The sequence below is a fragment of the Bufo bufo genome, chromosome 9 (assembly GCF_905171765.1).
Source record: "Bufo bufo chromosome 9, aBufBuf1.1, whole genome shotgun sequence".
Taxonomy (NCBI): Eukaryota; Metazoa; Chordata; class Amphibia; order Anura; family Bufonidae; genus Bufo; species Bufo bufo.
In genome coordinates this window covers 196,822,782-196,843,654 of record NC_053397.1, presented here as the reverse complement: position 1 = coordinate 196,843,654, position 20,873 = coordinate 196,822,782, and the positions used below count along the sequence as shown (strand labels likewise).

At 45.9% G+C, this 20,873-nt stretch overlaps 1 protein-coding gene across 1 annotated transcript in view; it reads right to left on the bottom strand.

The window, feature by feature from the left end:
- DIO1 (iodothyronine deiodinase 1) overlaps positions 1-20,137 on the bottom strand; it is a 41,035-nt gene extending 20,898 nt beyond the window's left edge. Inside the window, exon 1 of the mRNA XM_040408023.1 lies at positions 19,759-20,137. Within this exon, the coding sequence (XP_040263957.1) occupies positions 19,759-20,101 (343 nt within the window). The 5' untranslated portion in view covers positions 20,102-20,137. The remainder of the gene's footprint in view (positions 1-19,758) is intronic.
- Between the last annotated feature and the right edge of the window lie 736 nt (positions 20,138-20,873).

Genomic DNA, 20,873 nt, shown 5'->3' with positions numbered 1-20,873 from the left:
GTGACTTTGGTGAGGGCAGTCTCAGTCGAGTGGTGGGGTCGGAAGTCAGACTGTAGCCGGTCAAAGAGGGAGCAGGAGGAGAGGCGAGGACAGTTCTGAATGGACATGTTGTTCAAGTAGCTTTGAGGCATACGGAAGAAGTGATATGGGGCGATAACAGGACAAAGAAGATGGGTCAAGTGAAGGCTTTTTGAGGGTGGGTGTAATGGTAGCGTGTTTAAAAGCAGAGGGGAAGACACCAGAGGTTAGTGATAGGTTGAAGAGATGAGTTAGGGATGGGATAAACACTGTGGTGAGGTTAGTGATGAGGTGGGATAGGATTGGGTCAAATGCACAGGTGGTGAGATGTGATGTGGAGAGTTTTTCTTCTGTAATGGTGGAGAGGCAGGTTTTGGGAGAAGAGGACCGAGCAGTTGTGTAGAGGGTCTGTGGGGACTGTGCACTGAACCTTTCTCTGATGTTGACTATCTTTTGTTTGAAGTATGTGGCAAAGTCCTCAGCTTAGATGAGAGGAGAGGGGTCGGGCACTGGGGGACAGAGAAGGGAGTTAAAAGTGTTAAAAAGTTGTTTAGGCCTGTGGGACAGCGAGTGAGGATTTAAATATGAGGAGGGATTGCTTGTATGCGGTGAATTGATCTTTAGAATCGGATTTCTTCCATCGCCGCTCAGCAGCCCTGGAAGCTTGTCTGAGTTTTTTTTGTCAGGTTGGTGTGCCAGGGTTGTCTGTTGATTTTTCGGGTTTTGTTGTCTGTGAGGGGGGCAACAGTGTCCAGAGCTGTACTTATTCTGGTGTTATACAGGGTGGTGGCAGCATCTGGGTCTTGGAGGAAACAGCTGGTAGAGAGTGGGAGAAGAAAGTCAGAAAGCAAGCGAAAGTCGAGATGTTTAAGGTTCCTGCGGGGGTGTGCTAGTGTGTTTTGGTGCTGGTGGGGGTGGGGGGGGCAAGTGGCAGGGGGGGGGGGGGGGGGTCTGGGGTCTGATAGATGGATCAAAGAAAGTTTTGAATAAAAGTACTTTTTCTTTTTTTTTTCCTAACTAACTTTTCCCTTCTTTCCCTGCCTAACGGTGCCTCTCCCTCACTGACCCTAACCTACCTGGGTGGCGATGGGTGCAGGAGGGTGATGGATGCCGATTAGGGGGACGCAGGAGCTGGTGCTGTACGATACTGCCGGGTGCTCGTGCAGAACAGGAAGAGGAGTGGAGAGAGGAGCGCAGGAAGTTTGAATCTCCCGCCTCTCTCCCCTGCACCAATCAGCACCCTGGACAGCAGTGTTCAGCACCAGGGCAGGACACCGCCTCTCCAAATCTTCGGACTGCGATTGGTGGTGTGTAATCACGCCACCGATCGCAGTCTTTTTCCGGTTCATCGGGTCACAAGACACCTGAATGGACCGGAAACGCAGAAAACCGCAGGTCTGAATTGACCTGCGGTTTTCTGCGATCGCCGATACGGGGGGGTCAAATGACCCTGCGTTGTTACGGGATGCCGGCTGAATGATTTCAGCCGGCATCCCGTTCCGATTAACCCCCGCGGCGCCGGAATCCCGATTTTAAGTTAGGACATACCGGTACGTCCTGTGTCCTTAAGGACTCGGGAAATAGGGCGTACCGGTACGTCCTGTGTCCTTAAGGGGTTAAGGACCACAGGTTTATACCCCCCTAGTGACCAGGCCCTTTTTTACAAATCGGCGCTTCACAACTTTAACGGTTTATTGCTCGGTCATGCAACTTGGCACCCAAATGAAATTTACCTCCTTGTCTTCTCACAAATACAGCTTTCTTTTGGTGGTATTTGATTGCTGCTGACATTTTTTGTTTTTCTGATATTAACCACCTCCGGACCGCCGAACGCAGCGACGCGTCCTGGAGGTGGTTGATTCATTCCGCCTGGACGCATATACGCGTCCTCTCGCGAGATTTCCTGTGAACGCGCGCACACAGGCGCGCGCGCTCACAGGAACGGAAGGTAAGCGAGTGGATCTCCAGCCTGCCAGCGGCGATCGTTCGCTGGCAGGCTGGAGATGTGATTTTTTTTTAACCCCTAACAGGTATATAAGACGCTCAGTAATATGTTGCACCAAGCACCACACTACACTACACCCCCCCCCCTGTCACTTATTAACCCCTTATTCACCCTTGATCACCCCTGATCACCCTATATAGACTCCCTGATCACCCCCCTGTCATTGATCACCCCCCTGTCATTGATCACCCCCTGTAAAGCTCCATTCAGAGGTCCGTATGAATTTTACGGATCCACTGATAGATGGATCGGATCCGCAAAACACATACGGACGTCTGAATGGAGACTTACAGGGGAGTGATCAATGACAGGGGGGTGATCACCCCATATAGACTCCCTGATCACCCCCCTGTTATTGATCACCCCCCTGTCATTGATCACCCCCCTGTCATTGATCACCCCCCTGTCATTGATCACCCCATATAGACTCCCTGATCACTCCCCTGTCATTGATCACCCCCCTGTAAGGCTGCATTCAGATGTCCGTATGATTTTTACGGATCCACTGATACATGGATCGGATCCGCAAAACACATACGGACATCTGAATGGAGCCTTATAGGGGGGTGATCAATGACAGGGGGGTGATCACCCCATATAGACTCCCTGATCACCCCCCTGTCATTGATCACCCCCCTGTAAGGCTGCATTCAGATGTCCGTATGATTTTTACGGATCCACTGATACATGGATCGGATCCGCAAAACACATACGGACATCTGAATGGAGCCTTATAGGGGGGTGATCAATGACAGGGGGTGATCACACCTATATAGACTCCCTAATCACCCCCCTGTCATTGATCACCCCCCTGTCATTGATCACCCCCCTGTAAGGCTGCATTCAGATGTCCGTATGATTTTTACGGATCCACTGATACATGGATCGGATCCGCAAAACACATACGGACATCTGAATGGAGCCTTATAGGGGGGTGATCAATGACAGGGGGGTGATCACCCCATATAGACTCCCTGATCACCCCCCTGTCATTGATCACCCCCCTGTAAGGCTGCATTCAGATGTTCGTATGATTTTTACGGATCCACTGATACATGGATCGGATCCGCAAAACACATACGGACATCTGAATGGAGCCTTATAGGGGGGTGATCAATGACAGGGGGTGATCACCCCTATATAGACTCCCTGATCACCCCCCTGTCATTGATCACCCCCCTGTCATTGATCACCCCCCTGTAAGGCTGCATTCAGATGTCCGTATGATTTTTACGGATCCACTGATACATGGATCGGATCCGCAAAACACATACGGACATCTGAATGGAGCCTTATAGGGGGGTGATCAATGACAGGGGGGTGATCACCCCATATAGACTCCCTGATCACCCCCCTGTCATTGATCACCCCCCTGTAAGGCTGCATTCAGATGTCCGTATGATTTTTACGGATCCACTGATACATGGATCGGATCCGCAAAACACATACGGACATCTGAATGGAGCCTTATAGGGGGGTGATCAATGACAGGGGGGTGATCACCCCATATAGACTCCCTGGTCACCCCCCTGTCATTGATCACCCCCCTGTAAGCAAAAGACAACTTTTCCCATTTTTTTATACAAAGTTGGCATTTGACCAAGATATTTCTCTCACCCAGCATGGGTATATGTAAAATGACACCCCAAAACACATTCCCCAACTTCTCCTGAGTACGGAGATACCAGATGTGTGACACTTTTTTGCAGCCTAGGTGGGCAAAGGGGCCCATATTCCAAAGAGCACCTTTCGGATTTCACCGACCAATTTTTACAGATTTTGATTTCAAACAACTTACCACACATTTGGGCCCCTAGAATGCCAGGGCAGTATAACTACCCCACAAGTGACCCCATTTTGGAAAGAAGACACCCCAAGGTATTCGCTGATGGGCATAGTGAGTTCATGGAAGTTTTTATTTTTTGTCACAAGTTAGTGGAATATGAGACTTTGTAAGAAAAAAAAAGAAAAAAACATAATTTTCCACTAACTTGTGACAAAAAATAAAAAGTTTTATGAACTCACTATGCCCATCAGCCAATACTTTAGGGTGTCTACTTTCCGAAATGGGGTCATTTGTGGGGTGTTTGTACTGTCTGGCCATTGTAGAACCTCAGGAAACATGACAGGTGCTCAGAAAGCCAGAGCTGCTTCAAAAAGCGGAAATTCACATTTTTGTACCATAGTTTGTAAACGCTATAACTTTTACCCAAACCATTTTTTTTTTACCCAAACATTTTTTTTTTATCAAAGACATGTAGAACAATAAATTTAGAGAAAAATTTATATATGGATGTCGTTTTTTTTTGCAAAATTTTACAACTGAAAGTGAAAAATGTCATTTTTTTGCAAAAAAATCGTTAAATTTCGATTAATAACAAAAAAAGTAAAAATGTCAGCAGCAATGAAATACCACCAAATGAAAGCTCTATTAGTGAGAAGAAAAGGAGGTAAAATTCATTTGGGTGGTAAGTTGCATGACCGAGCAATAAACAGTGAAAGTAGTGTAGTGCAGAAGTGTAAAAAGTGGCCTGGTCATTAAAGGTGTTTAAGCTCTGGGGGCTGAGGTGGTTAATCAAAATACACCGCAATTTTATAAAAAAAAAGTGTATTTTTAACTTTCTCTGGTTAAATTGTTCAAATATAATTACATTTCTATACAAGTTTGTGTCAGAATTTATTGTGCTACATGTCTTTGATAAAAAAAATCCAATAAGTGTATATTTATTGGTTTGTGCAAAAGTTATAGCGTTTACAAACTATGGTACAAAAATGTGAATTTCCGCATTTTGAAGCAGCTCTGACTTTCTGAGCACCTGTCATGTTTCTTGAGGTGCTAGAATGCCAGGATAGTATAAATACCCCCCAAATGACCCCATTTTAGAAAGAAGACACCCCAAAGTATTCACGGAGGGGCATGGAGAGTTCATGTATGATTTAATTTTTTTTCACAAGTTAGCGGAAAATGACACTTTCTGAGGAAAAAAATAAATAAATAAAGTTTCCATTTCTGCCTACTTCTGGCAAAAAAAAAAAAATCTCCCACAGACTCACTATGCCCCTCAGTGAATACCTTGGGGTGTCTACTTTCCGAAATGGGGTCATTTGTGGGGTGTGTTAACTGTTCTGGCATTTTGGGGAGGGGCTAAATTGTGAGCAACCCTGTAAAGCCTAAAGGTACTCGTTGGGCTTTCGACCCCTTTACGCACCTAGGCTGCAAAAAAGTGTCACACATGTGGTATCGCCGTACTCAGAAGAAGTAGGGCAATGTGTTTTGCGGTGTATTTTTACATATACCCATGCTGGGTGAGAGAAATATCTCTGTAAATTGACAACTTTGTATAAAAAAAATGTAAAAAGTTGTCATTTACAGAGATATTTCTCACACACAGTATGGGTATATGTAAAAATACCCCCTAAAACACATTGCCCTACTTCTTCTGAGTACGGCGATACCACATGTGTGACACTTTTTTGCAGCCTAGGTGCACAAAGGGGCCCAAATTCCAATGAGTATCTTTAGGATTTCACTGGGCATTTTTTACGCATTTGGATTCCAAACTACTTCTCACGCTTTAGGGCCCCTAAAATGCCAGGGCAGTATAAATACCCCACAAGTGACCCCATTTTGGAAAGAAGACACCCCAAGGTATTCCGTGAGGGGCATGGCGAGTTCATAGAAGATTTTTTTTTTTGGGCACAAGTTAGGCTACTTTCACACTTGCGTGTCTGCACAGACGGATCCGCTCCTATAATGCAGACGTTTGGATCCGTTCAGAACGTAAAAATACACCCCAAAACACATTGCCCTACTTCTTGGAGGGGCCCAAATTCCAATGAGTACCTTTTAGGAGGGCATTTTTAGACATTTGGATTCCAGACTTCTTCTCACGCTTTAGGGTCCCTAAAATGCCGGGGCAGTATAAATACCCCACATGTGACCCCATTTTGGAAAGAAGACACCCCAAGGTATTCCGTGAGGGCATGGCGAGTTCATAGAAGATTTTTTTTTTGGCACAAGTTAGCGGAAATTTTTATTTATTTTTTTCACACAAAGTCTCCCTTTCCGCTAACTTGTGACAAAAAGTTCAATCTTTCATGGACTCAATATGCCCCTCAGCGAATACCTTGGGGTGTCTTCTTTCCAAAATGGGGTCATTTGTGGGGTGTTTCTACTGCCCGGGCATTTGAGGGTCTCCACAATCATTACATGTATGGCCAGCATTAGGAGTTTCTGCTATTCTCCTTATATTGAGCATACGGATAAGGATATATATTTTTTTCGTTCAGCCTCTGGGCTGAAAGAAAAAATGAATGGCACAGATTTCTTCATTCGCATCGATCAATGTGGATGAAAAAATCTCTGCCAAAAAATGTGCAAAAAAAAAAAGAGGGGAAAGGCGTCTGCCAGGACATAGGAGCTCCGCCCAACATCCAAACCTACTCAGCTCGTATGCCCTGGCAAACCCGATTTCTCCATTCACGTCAATCGATGTGGATGAATAAATCATTGCCAGAAGCCTATGAACACCGCCCCTCAGCTCATAAGCCTCGGCAAACTTATCTTTTTTACTGCAGAGGAGAAATCTCGTCTTGCAGCGCCGCATACACTGACTTTGTGTAATCTGACAGCAGCGCAATGCTTCTGTCAGAATGCACTTCAGTGCTGCAGCTGGTTGATCGCTTGGTCCACCTAGAAGGTAAAAAAAAACAAAAAAAAAACAGGCCGCAACGCAATAAATTTATTAACATCAACTTTTAGAAACTTTATATAACATTTGAAACAGAACATTAACTTTTTTGCTTACCTGTGATTTTTTTTTTTTTTTTTACCTTTAGAGGACAAACCTCTCCTGCCCCATGGGACAATGTGCAAAGTGCAAAGCGCAAATCGCCCAGAGATGTGGCGAAGTACATTATGCACTTTGTCCCAGGTGAAAGGAGAGGTTTGTGGCAGCTCTGTGTGAAAGGGCCCTAAGACCCCTGTGTGCCTGTCCTGTGTGACGCAATCCCTACACTAATAGTGTACCTGTGTGTGGTACTTGCGGAAACACTCCCCTAAGCATAGGGCAGGCTGGTCAGGGCAGTCAGGACAAAAAAAGGTGGTGTCACGCTTTATTCCAGCCCTGCTACAGACACGACATCTTTTTCTTGGGGAACGCTGAGTTGGGGTACCAGGATATACACTTGGGAAGTGTCTGTCATGTAGCCGGCTAACTACATCAGGGACTTGGGGCACGGACCCTCCGGGATACAGGAGTTCCGAAATGATCTCTTCCTGGAATTTTAGGAAGGATCCCGTTCTCCCAGCCTTACTGTAGAGAACAAAACTATTATACAGAGCCAATTGAATTAAATATACAGACACCTTCTTATACCAGCGTCTGGTGCGGCGGGACACTAAATAGGGAGCCAACATCTGGTCATTGAAGTCCACCCCTCCCATGTGAAGGTTATAGTCGTGGACAGAGAGGGGTTTCTCAATGACTCTAGTTGCCCTTTCAATTTGGACAGTCGTGTCTGCGTGAATGGTGGACAGAAGGTAAACGTCCCTCTTGTCCCTCCACTTCACCGCGAGCAGTTCTTGGTCACAGAAGGCAGCCCTCTCCCCCCATGCAAGTCGGGTACTAACGAGCCGTTGGGAGAAGCCCCGGCGACTAGGTCGCGCGGTGCCACAGCATTGAATTCTGACTAGATGTAAGTGCCGAAAGAGGGCCACGCTTGAGTAAAAATGAGTAAGGGTGACACCAAGTCCCAGACAATCTTGCCACTGCTCCCCAGGTAGTCAGGACATCCGACCGGCTCCAGTTTTGAGTCTTTTCCCTCATAGACCCTAAAATGATATGTATAGCCTGTGGCCCTTTCACAGAGCTTATACAGTTTGACCCCATACCGGGCGCGCTTGCTGGGGATGTACTGTTTGATGCCAAGGCGCCCGGTAAAATGTACTAGGGACTCGTCTATGCAGATGTTTTAATTGGGGGTATACGCATCTGCAAATCTGGATGACAAACGGTCTATGAGGGGCCGAATTTTGTGGAGCCGGTCATAAGCAGGTGGCCTCTTGGATGACAGGTTTTATTGTCAGTAAAATGCATAAAGCGCATGATGCCCGCAAAACGTGCCCTGGACATTGCAGCAGAGAACATGGGCATGTAATGTATTGGGTCTTTAGACCAATAGGACCGCAATACATTTTTTTTAGTTAGACCAATGCTGAGGATAAGGCCCAAAAATATTTTAAATTCGGAAACTGTGACTGGTTTCCACCGGAAAGGCTGGGCATAGAAGCTTTCCGGATTGGCGGTTATATACTGTGTGGCGTAGCGGTTGGTTTCTGCCACAACTAAGTCATAGAGATCCGCGGTGAAGGACAGCTCAAAAACTGAAGGGCCGATCCTAAATGAGCCGTCTCTACGCGAACTCCAGACTGGGCGGTGAAAGGGGGCAATACGGGTGCGGCGGAAGCAGGGGAGTGCCAATTAGGGTTTGCCAGCACCTCTGAGAGACTAAGGGCTCTAAGGGCCCGTGAACGTGGTGGCTGCGACGGGGGAGTTACTGCACGTGCCACCGTACCAGCTTGAACTGCCCTTCTGGTGCTCGCCACTTCACCAGGGAATACGGCAGTGCTGGTAGAAGGTCCAGGATGTGCTGCGCTGCCGGTGTATGCCTCACCATAAACAAGATCAGCGCTAGCACCACTCTGCTGCAAATGAGGCTCATCACGCGGGGTATGCAGAACACTGACATGGGGTCGGGTACGTCTGACCATAGCAGGGACCTCAACCTCGTCATCTTCACTAGCGGTTAGAGTGCCACTGCTGTCTACAGGTTCATATTCTGAACCACTGGATTCAGCGGGTGAGGCGTCCCCATCGCTTTCATCCATCACGGCCTGACTCCTGTAGGCCTCTTCAGCGGAATACCCCTCGTTTGACATTTTGGGCTAACTAAATTTAGGGGGTATTCCTCTGAGACTACCCAGGAAAAAGAGCAAACCTGCCTAGTAAAAAGGAGTGCTTGCGAAGTAAAGCTGCGATCGCTAATAAAGATCCAGAAAGCTCAAAAGTGATCTTTATAGCGGCGCAGCGATTTTACGGTGTTTTTGCAGTGATCAGGAAAAAAAACCATTTCTGTCACTGCGGTGGGGCGGACTGAACGCAAGTGTGGGCACAAGATCAGGCCTGATCGGGCGAACACTGCGTTTTTTGTAGAGCCTAAGGTGACCCTAATGTACTGATATAGATCTGATTGCGATCAGTCTTGATCACTTACAGATATTATATAGTACTAGTGCTGATTAGCGACAGCGATGACGCTAATCAGCGACTAATCAGTGAATGCAGTGCGGTGCAGTGGGCTAGGCGCTAATTACCTAGCAAGTAGCTAACTACCTGGCGGTGATGAGGGACCTTTACAGGGGGGTGATCAATGACAGGGGGGTGACAGGGGGTGATCAGGGAGTCTATATGGGGTGATCAGGGGTTAATAAGTGTCAGGGGGGGGGGTGTAATGTGTGTGGTGATTGGTGCTACTTACAGAGCTGCCTGTGTCCTCTGGTGGTCGATCCAAGCAAAAGGGACCACCAGAGGAGCAGGTAGCAGGTATATCAGACACTATTTACAAAATAGCGTCTGACATACCTCTTTGATTGGATCTTTTAAAAATCTACAGCCTGCCAGCCAATGATCGCTGGCTTTTTTACGCATTTGGATTCCAAACTACTTCTCACGCTTTAGGGCCCCTAAAATGCCAGGGCAGTATAAATACCCCACAAGTGACCCCATTTTGGAAAGAAGACACCCCAAGGTATTCCGTGAGGGGCATGGCGAGTTCATGGAAGATTTTTTTTTTTGGGCACAAGTTAGGCTACTTTCACACTTGCGTGTCTGCACAGACGGATCCGCTCCTATAATGCAGACGTTTGGATCCGTTCAGAACGTAAAAATACACCCCAAAACACATTGCCCTACTTCTTGGAGGGGCCCAAATTCCAATGAGTACCTTTTAGGAGGGCATTTTTAGACATTTGGATTCCAGACTTCTTCTCACGCTTTAGGGTCCCTAAAATGCCGGGGCAGTATAAATACCCCACATGTGACCCCATTTTGGAAAGAAGACACCCCAAGGTATTCCGTGAGGGCATGGCGAGTTCATAGAAGATTTTTTTTTTGGCACAAGTTAGCGGAAATTTTTATTTATTTTTTTCACACAAAGTCTCCCTTTCCGCTAACTTGTGACAAAAAGTTCAATCTTTCATGGACTCAATATGCCCCTCAGCGAATACCTTGGGGTGTCTTCTTTCCAAAATGGGGTCATTTGTGGGGTGTTTCTACTGCCCGGGCATTTGAGGGTCTCCACAATCATTACATGTATGGCCAGCATTAGGAGTTTCTGCTATTCTCCTTATATTGAGCATACGGATAAGGATATATATTTTTTTTCGTTCAGCCTCTGGGCTGAAAGAAAAAATGAATGGCACAGATTTCTTCATTCGCATCGATCAATGTGGATGAAAAAATCTCTGCCAAAAAATGTGCAAAAAAAAAAAGAGGGGAAAGGCGTCTGCCAGGACATAGGAGCTCCGCCCAACATCCAAACCTACTCAGCTCGTATGCCCTGGCAAACCCGATTTCTCCATTCACGTCAATCGATGTGGATGAATAAATCATTGCCAGAAGCCTATGAACACCGCCCCTCAGCTCATAAGCCTCGGCAAACTTATCTTTTTTACTGCAGAGGAGAAATCTCGTCTTGCAGCGCCGCATACACTGACTTTGTGTAATCTGACAGCAGCGCAATGCTTCTGTCAGAATGCACTTCAGTGCTGCAGCTGGTTGATCGCTTGGTCCACCTAGAAGGTAAAAAAAAACAAAAAAAAAACAGGCCGCAACGCAATAAATTTATTAACATCAACTTTTAGAAACTTTATATAACATTTGAAACAGAACATTAACTTTTTTGCTTACCTGTGATTTTTTATTTTTTTTTTACCTTTAGAGGACAAACCTCTCCTGCCCCATGGGACAATGTGCAAAGTGCAAAGCGCAAATCGCCCAGAGATGTGGCGAAGTACATTATGCACTTTGTCCCAGGTGAAAGGAGAGGTTTGTGGCAGCTCTGTGTGAAAGGGCCCTAAGACCCCTGTGTGCCTGTCCTGTGTGACGCAATCCCTACACTAATAGTGTACCTGTGTGTGGTACTTGCGGAAACACTCCCCTAAGCATAGGGCAGGCTGGTCAGGGCAGTCAGGACAAAAAAAGGTGGTGTCACGCTTTATTCCAGCCCTGCTACAGACACGACATCTTTTTCTTGGGGAACGCTGAGTTGGGGTACCAGGATATACACTTGGGAAGTGTCTGTCATGTAGCCGGCTAACTACATCAGGGACTTGGGGCACGGACCCTCCGGGATACAGGAGTTCCGAAATGATCTCTTCCTGGAATTTTAGGAAGGATCCCGTTCTCCCAGCCTTACTGTAGAGAACAAAACTATTATACAGAGCCAATTGAATTAAATATACAGACACCTTCTTATACCAGCGTCTGGTGCGGCGGGACACTAAATAGGGAGCCAACATCTGGTCATTGAAGTCCACCCCTCCCATGTGAAGGTTATAGTCGTGGACAGAGAGGGGTTTCTCAATGACTCTAGTTGCCCTTTCAATTTGGACAGTCGTGTCTGCGTGAATGGTGGACAGAAGGTAAACGTCCCTCTTGTCCCTCCACTTCACCGCGAGCAGTTCTTGGTCACAGAAGGCAGCCCTCTCCCCCCATGCAAGTCGGGTACTAACGAGCCGTTGGGAGAAGCCCCGGCGACTAGGTCGCGCGGTGCCACAGCATTGAATTCTGACTAGATGTAAGTGCCGAAAGAGGGCCACGCTTGAGTAAAAATGAGTAAGGGTGACACCAAGTCCCAGACAATCTTTCCACTGCTCCCCAAGTAGTCAGGGCATCCGACCGGCTCCAGTTTTGAGTCTTTTCCCTCATAGACCCTAAAATGATATGTATAGCTTGTGGCCCTTTCACAGAGCTTTTACAGTTTGACCCCATACCGGGCGCGCTTGCTGGGGATGTACTGTTTGATGCCAAGGCGCCCGGTAAAATGTACTAGGGACTCGTCTATGCAGATGTTTTAATTGGGGGTATACGCATCTGCAAATCTGGATGACAAACGGTCTATGAGGGGCCGAATTTTGTGGAGCCGGTCATAAGCAGGGTGGCCTCTTGGATGACAGGTTTTATTGTCAGTAAAATGCATAAAGCGCATGATGCCCGCAAAACGTGCCCTGGACATTGCAGCAGAGAACATGGGCATGTAATGTATTGGGTCTTTAGACCAATAGGACCGCAATACATTTTTTTTAGTTAGACCAATGCTGAGGATAAGGCCCAAAAATATTTTAAATTCGGAAACTGTGACTGGTTTCCACCGGAAAGGCTGGGCATAGAAGCTTTCCGGATTGGCGGTTATATACTGTGTGGCGTAGCGGTTGGTTTCTGCCACAACTAAGTCATAGAGATCGGCGGTGAAGGACAGCTCAAAAACTCAAGGGCTGATCCTAAATGAGCTGTCTCCACGCGAACTCCAGACTGGGCGGTGAAAGGGGGCAATACGGGTGCGGCGGAAGCAGGGGAGTGCCAATTAGGGTTTGCCAGCACCTCTGAGAGACTAAGGGCTCTAAGGGCCCGTGAACGTGGTGGCTGCGACGGGGGAGTTACTGCACGTGCCACCGTACCAGCTTGAACTGCCCTTCTGGTGCTCGCCACTTCACCAGGGAATACGGCAGTGCTGGTAGAAGGTCCAGGATGTGCTGCGCTGCCGGTGTATGCCGCACCATAAACAAGATCAGCGCTAGCACCACTCTGCTGCAAATGAGGCTCATCACGCGGGGTATGCAGAACACTGACATGGGGTCGGGTACGTCTGACCATAGCAGGGACCTCAACCTCGTCATCTTCACTAGCGGTTAGAGTGCCACTGTTGTCTACAGGTTCATATTCTGAACCACTGGATTCAGCGGGTGAGGCGTCCCCATCGCTTTCATCCATCACGGCCTGACTCCTGTAGGCCTCTTCAGCAGAATACCCCTTGTTTGACATTTTGGGCTAACTAAATTTAGGGGGTATTCCTCTGAGACTACCCAGGAAAAAGAGCAAACCTGCCTAGTAAAAAGGAGTGCTTGCGAAGTAAAGCTGCGATCGCTAATAAAGATCCAGAAAGCTCAAAAGTGATCTTTATAGCGGCGCAGCGATTTTACGGTGTTTTTGCAGTGATCAGGAAAAAAAAACATTTCTGTCACTGCGGTGGGGCGGACTGAACGCAAGTGTGCGCACAAGATCAGGCCTGATCGGGCGAACACTGCGTTTTTTGTAGAGCCTAAGGTGACCCTAATGTACTGATATAGATCTGATTGCGATCAGTCTTGATCACTTACAGATATTATATAGTACTAGTGCTGATTAGCGACAGCGATGACGCTAATCAGCGACTAATCAGTGAATGCAGTGCGGTGCGGTGGGCTAGGCGCTAATTACCTAGCAAGTAGCTAACTACCTGGCGGTGATGAGGGACCTTTACAGGGGGGTGATCAATGACAGGAGGGTGACAGGGGGTGATCAGGGAGTCTATATGGGGTGATCAGGGGTTAATAAGTGTCAGTTGGGGGGTGTAATGTGTGTGGTGATTGGTGCTACTTACAGAGCTGCCTGTGTCCTCTGGTGGTCGATCCAAGCAAAAGGGACCACCAGAGGAGCAGGTAGCAGGTATATCAGACACTATTTACAAAATAGCGTCTGACATACCTCTTTGATTGGATCTTTTAAAAATCTACAGCCTGCCTGCCAGCCAATGATCGCTGCCGGCAGGCTGTAGATGAACTTCTGAACTGTGCGATCCTGTGAACGCGCGCTCACAGGAAATCTCTGCTCACATGAGATGACTCCAATAGGCGTCTCTGAGCCTGTGTGTGCCGCCGCCCGGACTCCTATCGGCGTTACGTGTGCGGCAAGCGGTTAAAAGCCCGGAGAACCTCTTTAAGATGGTTGGACCATTGAACAAATCAAGCACATGTTACCTTCTGTGTCACCCTTATTTCTTCATAGATTGTAAGCTCTTGCGAGCAGGGCCCTCATTCCTCTTGTTTTAATTATTGACCTCTTTGCTGCTAATTGTACAGCGCTGTGGAATATGTTGGCGCTATATAAATAAAGATTATTATTATTCCAGTTTATTGGAGCAAATCCATATAAATAAATATCACTTTGCCCAGTTTTCTCAATTCATTTTCAGTTATTTTTTTCTGATTGTAATTACTGGGCCCCTAGGACGTATTAATAAATGCCATAAAACATACTAGAGTCAGTGTAAGTTTTGCTGAAAATCAGAGCTTTTCGTTGTAGCTGTGATATTTTAAATACTGTAAATCTTACATATTACACTCATTGACAAAAAAATAAACACCACACCCAGATAGAAATGTCGGAGTGAATGCAGTTATGGCTCAGGCAGATATGTAACTGATCACAGATGTGGTCTGATTAGACACTGGGTCTTGCTACAAGAAGGCGTAAAAGTGCTTCCCCTTTTGCTTTATAAAAAGGCTCTCAGAGGCTACTTTTGGGAAGTGTACCTCTTGGTGAGAAGTTGTTGACTGCTAGACATGCCTCCACAACACACTCAACGCCATTTTGCTCAGTTGATAGTTCGCAAAGGGGGCTCATCATTGGACTGAGGGAAGCAGGATGGTCATTTCAACCAACTGCCCATCATCTAGGTCTTTTGGACCTAGCTATTAGGAGGTGTTGTGTGAGGGTATGCACATGCTGCAAACAGGCTCCGATAGCCCGGAAAGACCACCAGTAGAGAGGATCATTTGCCGAAAAGCACCAGCAGCTCCCACAGTTTTTATTGTCCACCATTATATATTTCATTATGACTGGTGGGGGGCTGACCTTTGGGATCGCTACTGATCATAAGAATGAAGGAACTGAGGTCACTTTTACATATTCCTTTCACAGTGTGTCACGCGCCGGAGGCCCAAGGCAGACCTCCAGGACGTCAGGGAACCAGGACAAGGCAACACAGACCAGCAGCAACACATAGCAAGAGCTGCTTAACCCCTTCCCGACTAGCGCCGTAATAGTACGCCGCTGGCCAGGTCTTTGAAGATGGAGCCCGCTACTGAGCGCTGCGGGCGCCATAGCCGCGGATGGCCACCTGCTTCTTATAGCAAACACCCGCGGCTCATATCCGCAACCGGCAGTAATGCCGATCGCGGACATTCAACCCCTCAGATGCCGTGGTCAATCCTGACTACGGCATCTAAGCGCTGCTCCGGCTCCCGCGTGCGGCGATCAGAGGAGCCGGAGCTTGTGTGCAGTAGCCCCTGTCTTTGTAAATGACTCCAATGCTAGTGCAACAGCAAAACGGAAAAGAGGGTCTAAATGGCCGATTCGCCGTTTTTGGTCGCTTCATTTTCTACAAAAAATGTAATAAAAAATTATCAAAAAGTCATACACACCCCAGAATGGTATCAATAAAAAGTTCAGATCGCCCCGCAAAAAATTAGCCCCCATACAGCTCCGTAAACATAATTACAAAAATGTTATAGGGGTCAAAAAAGGGGGCCAAAAAATAAAACTGATTTTTTCATCACTATCAAAACGCAAGAAAAATATACAAGGAATCGCCAGATTTCCACTGACCTATAGAATAAAAGTAACAGGTCAGTTTTATCGTACATTGAACGTCGTAAATAAAATAAAACGTAAATCTGTGGTGGAATAGCTTTTTTTTTGCAATTTCACCCCATTTGGAGTTTTTTTCTTGCTTTCCACTACATTATATGCAATATTAAATGGTGGCATTGGAAAGTACAACTTGTCCTTCAGAAATCAAGCCCTCATATGGCCATGTGAACAGACAAATAAAAAAGTTATGGCTCTGGACAAGAGAGATACAGATCAGAGATACAAGGCGCGGAACAGTCTGCAAATACATAAAGGCAAGGAATTAATACAAGCAAGGGATACATGCAGACTAGTGATTCCCCCTCCGGGGAAGCCAGGGACCCTCTCACGAAGGCAGACACAGAACAGACAACAAACGGAAGCAGTTAAGTACTGCCAGGCTATCGGACGCAGTTACGCACTGCTAGGCGAACAAGGAACAGACCAGAAACATAACATGACATACTACAGGGCAGGTACAGAGCAGAACATGAACATAAAACACCATAACAGAGCAGGTACAGACGAACAGAGACTAACAATGCAAAACCATGTGACACCACGCCGAAGGGTAAATAGAACCACCGGACAGAAGCGAGGTGCTACACCTAGCCAGGCACAGACAAGACTGAACAGAACCAACAGAACTCCCAGAACCCCACAGCTACCAGCAGGATAAGGCTGGATAAGGAGGGCAGCTGGAAAGCCCCACCCAGGCACAGATCAGGGGAGTTAACCCCAACAGAACCGGAGTACAGAATACCAGACACACAGGTTGCGGCAAAGGCCGTTGCCCCTGGCAACCAGCATACACGGAGACAACCGCAGCCAGTACGCCAGAGCACAACCAACCCGTGACACCACAGAACACCAGGGAACCATCACGGGAAACACAAACATCCCGACACACAACAGACACGGGGAGAGAAACATAGACAGGCGAATTCAAGACACCGCTACCAGCACGCAGCCCCAAGCAACCAGCCTGCACAGGTAACGGCCTGCAGCCAGTACGCAAGGGAGCTTGCAGCCAGCCAACACGGAAAACTGTCACAATGAACTGCACTGTGACACAATGGCACTTAAGACCACTCACTGTGTAGGGTACTGCACCACAACCCCCATGTGTATGGGTCTGCGTTGTAGTCCACATAGCAAGTGGCAGCGTATAAGCTGAAAGGGTCCTCGACCTCTTTATTTTTGAGATTGATGAGGGAAATACTGTGAAGGGCCGGAAGAAGTTAAAGGGGTTGTCCCATGCCTAATGTAAAAAAATTAAAATCATACATCACATAGTACAGGACAATCTCCTTCTAACAAAGCTAGAACCAGCCCTGTACTTCACATGGTTCCAGAGATCTACCCATTCATTGCTCTGCTAGATTTATATCAAGCTGGCAGCTCAGGGGGAGTGTCCTTTCTGCTGCAGCTCAGGGGGCATGTCTCAGCTCTCCCTATCACAGCTCAGGGGGCGTGTCTCAGCTCTCCCTATCACAGCTCAGGAGACAGCTGAAGGATGAAACTGAGCATGTGCGGCCATCTCAGTGAGCAGGACAAAGACATAAGAAACAAACAAACTGCAGGTGGCGCTATACAGTAGCTATGCTAAATTTTTAATTGCATGCAATTACAAAATAATTGATATCCATGTGCTGATTTGAAAACTGTAGAATTTGTTTATGGGACAACCTCTTTAAGGCATTACAGACATCATGCAATACATGACAATCTCTTTCCAACAAAGCTAGAACCAGCCCTGTACCTCACATAGAACAGAATATATGGCTTGTGGCAATTAAAGATTGGAACTGAGCATAGACGACCACCTCAATGAGGTGGACAAGAAATGAGGAACAGAACAAACAGTAGGTGGCGCTATACAGATACATTTTATTGAAGAGCTCAGTGGCTATACTAAATTTTTAATTACATGCAATTACAAAAGAATTCAGATCCAGGTGCTGGTTTGAAAATTGTGTGATCAATCCGGGCATAGGCAGTTGCACTGAATACTGTAAGCCTTACTGATGAGGCTAACAGTATTCAAGCTGCAATTCTTATTTTGGCCACCAGATGGCAGGCCAGGATAAGAAATGAGCAAAAGTAAGCAAAAAAAGCTAATAAAACATTTCTGATAGACCAAAGTTAATAATTAAGGCACATAATGATCACAAATTTTTTTTTTTTTTTAAATATATATAAAAATATATATATATAAAAGTTTAAATCACCCCCCTTTCCATACGATTAAAAAATAAACACCTAAATAACAATAAATATAATCATGGGTATCACCGTGGCCGAAAAATGCCCATACTATTAAAATAGAAAAAAAAAATCCAATACAGCGAATGGCGTAATGAAAAAAAGGGTAAAAATGGCCGATTTGCCATTTTTTCATTACTTCTCTTACCCAAAAAAATGTAATAAAATGTGATTAAAAAGTCAGTCATACTCCAAAATGGTATCAATTAAAGTACAGATTGTTCTACAAAAAATTAGCCCCTCAACAGCTCAGTAGACATAAGTGTAAAAAAGTTATGGGGGTCAGAATATGGTGATATAAAAAAATGAATAAAATTCTCAAAGTTTAAATTTATTTTTACACTATTTAGACATAAAGAATCTATACATATGGGGTATCGTTGTAATCGTACTGACCCAGGGAATGAAGGGCATTGGTCAGTTTTGCCGTAAACAAAATGCTGTTGGAACAAAACCCGTACAACGGTGGAGGGATTGCGTTTTTTTTTCCAATTCCACCCCATTTGGAATTTTTTTTACCGCTTCCCATTACATTTTATGCCATAATCAATGGTGGCATTAGAAATTAATAGGGAAGAAAAATGAAAACGCAAAAAACTCCGGTAGCCAAAGGGTTAACTAGAGCTGGGGCTTCTTCGTGCCGAGGATCGTTGTGGGTGGGGGGGGGGGGGGGGGGGGAGTCTGACTGCCATCGGGAATGATGCGGGAGATTTATCAAGACCAGTGTTTTCCACGTCAGTCTTGATATCCCCTGCCGGAGAATGCACCTAATTTATGGTGAGGCGCAGTCCTCGTCATATATTAGATGCGCCCTCCGGCAGTCTGTGCGCCAGACAGCTCCAAGCTGATTTCTGTCTTTATTTATACCACAAAACTGGCATAAATGAAGATAAAAGTGGCGGACCTGCTGGCCTCACCCTCGCCATGCCCCCTTTTCATAAACTAGCGAGGTCGTCTAAAAAGTCGCAAACATACGTTGTTGTTTTTTTTTGTGAATGTAACTTACCTCTATGACATGACTGTATGGGTTTACCTAATAGGGGTGTGTTCAAAGTAAAAAAAATAAATAAATAAACTTCTGTAGTAAGGAAAATATACTGCATAATTCTTGGCAATCTTCACTGCAATTTCAGGTTTGAAATAAAAATATATTTAGATTTTTTTTTTTAAGTCTAGCACTGGATTTGTGCGTTTAAGTTCAGCAAGATAAACTGCACGATGGACTACAAGGAAACTGTAAAACCCAACCTTCCTAATAAAATTTACTCAATTAACTTTATTTTTTGTTAAAAAAAAAATACAAACAATATACAAACAAACAATACACAGACCATTCACCCCTAGGTCTCAGCCTAGGGAACAAGGAGAAGCATGAATATCACATATATTTTTACTCTAGTGCTTTATATCAAGAATAGGAGCCGGAAAACACTAACATCACCCACAGCCTGCATCGAAGGACATCATCTTGCTTGTGTATTCTACCTTGCTAGATTTTCTACTAGATTTTCCATTTTTGGGTCTTCGATATTCCAACTGTGCCTAGATATAGCCTCTACCAAGGAAGCACCATGTTCCACTAAATAGAATAATACCAGACCCAAAATGTAAAAATGTTGACCAAATCATCTCGTCCAAGAGAGTAAATCTAGGTTTTGAATCTGTCCACGCGCTGGAATAGCGTGGTATCTATTCATGATCCTTCTGAGAATGAAGAAGATATTTGCACCAAGTTCTTACCTCGGAAATAATCCCAGACATGGCGAAGTTCTCCATTCATGTCCACCACAGGTGTATTGGGTGCAGTTTGCCCCAAAAATGCTTCATCTTCTAGGCGAAGCCACATAATCTGCAGGACTGACCATAAAAATTTGAACGTGAAGACGGTGGGTCCCCAGTCGTCATACTGAAACTTTGGGACTTGGGCTCCGGTCATCTCAAAGCGAGATTTCAGAAGAGTTTCCATGGTCTGTGGAGCAAGGAGCATGAGGGTCTTACCCACGACAACGTATAGAAAAAGAGAGCAGAAGATCAGCCCCTTCTGCACGCATCGCATTACACGTTTTATCAGCTGGGCAGACATCTCTGTTACAAGCTGACCCAACTAGGAACTGGGAAATGTAAGTCACAAGGTACTTTGTACTTTTTATTAGTGGCTAAACCTGCTTCATGGAGGTTGTCCCCTGGGGGAATATTTGCTGGCAGCAAGCGTAAGCTAGGGATTTTCCTTTTACAAACATGCTGCATGCTTAAAAGAACACGTGCTGAGAGTAAGGAAAATAAAAAAGTACTCTTGCAATGTATATCGCTAGGCTAGAGTGAAGTTGCCTCCATATTGTGTCTAGCAACTGGTGATGGCCTTGCGGTTCGCCCGGCGGTCGGTTCGCGGCGAACTTTGCTCGTTCGCGATTCGCCATACATTCGAACATATGGCGATATTCGCGCCCACCATATTTGGGTACAGCAGCATTTGTTTGCGGTTTTGCTGCGTTCCCTCTGCTACACACAGTGACAAACAGTATTGGAAAAAATTATTATAACTGGTGTGCGCGTACGCGAAAATTATATTGCCGATATTTTGCATTGAAAAAAATAATGAATGGAGATCGCAAATTCGAATAATACATCTGGTATGTCACTGTCCATGTTGTGGGACTACTTGTGCACTTCTAGTAATTATCTCTTGGCTGCAAATATGAGCTGAAGGTTTTTCAGGTTCACCTGCCATTAAAATGAATGGGACCCGCCGCAAACTTGCGGTTCGCGAACCGTCCCGGCAGATGTTCGTCCATCACTACTAGCAAACATTGTAGATACCAATACGAAGCCCATCAACTGATCAAGGCACCAGCACC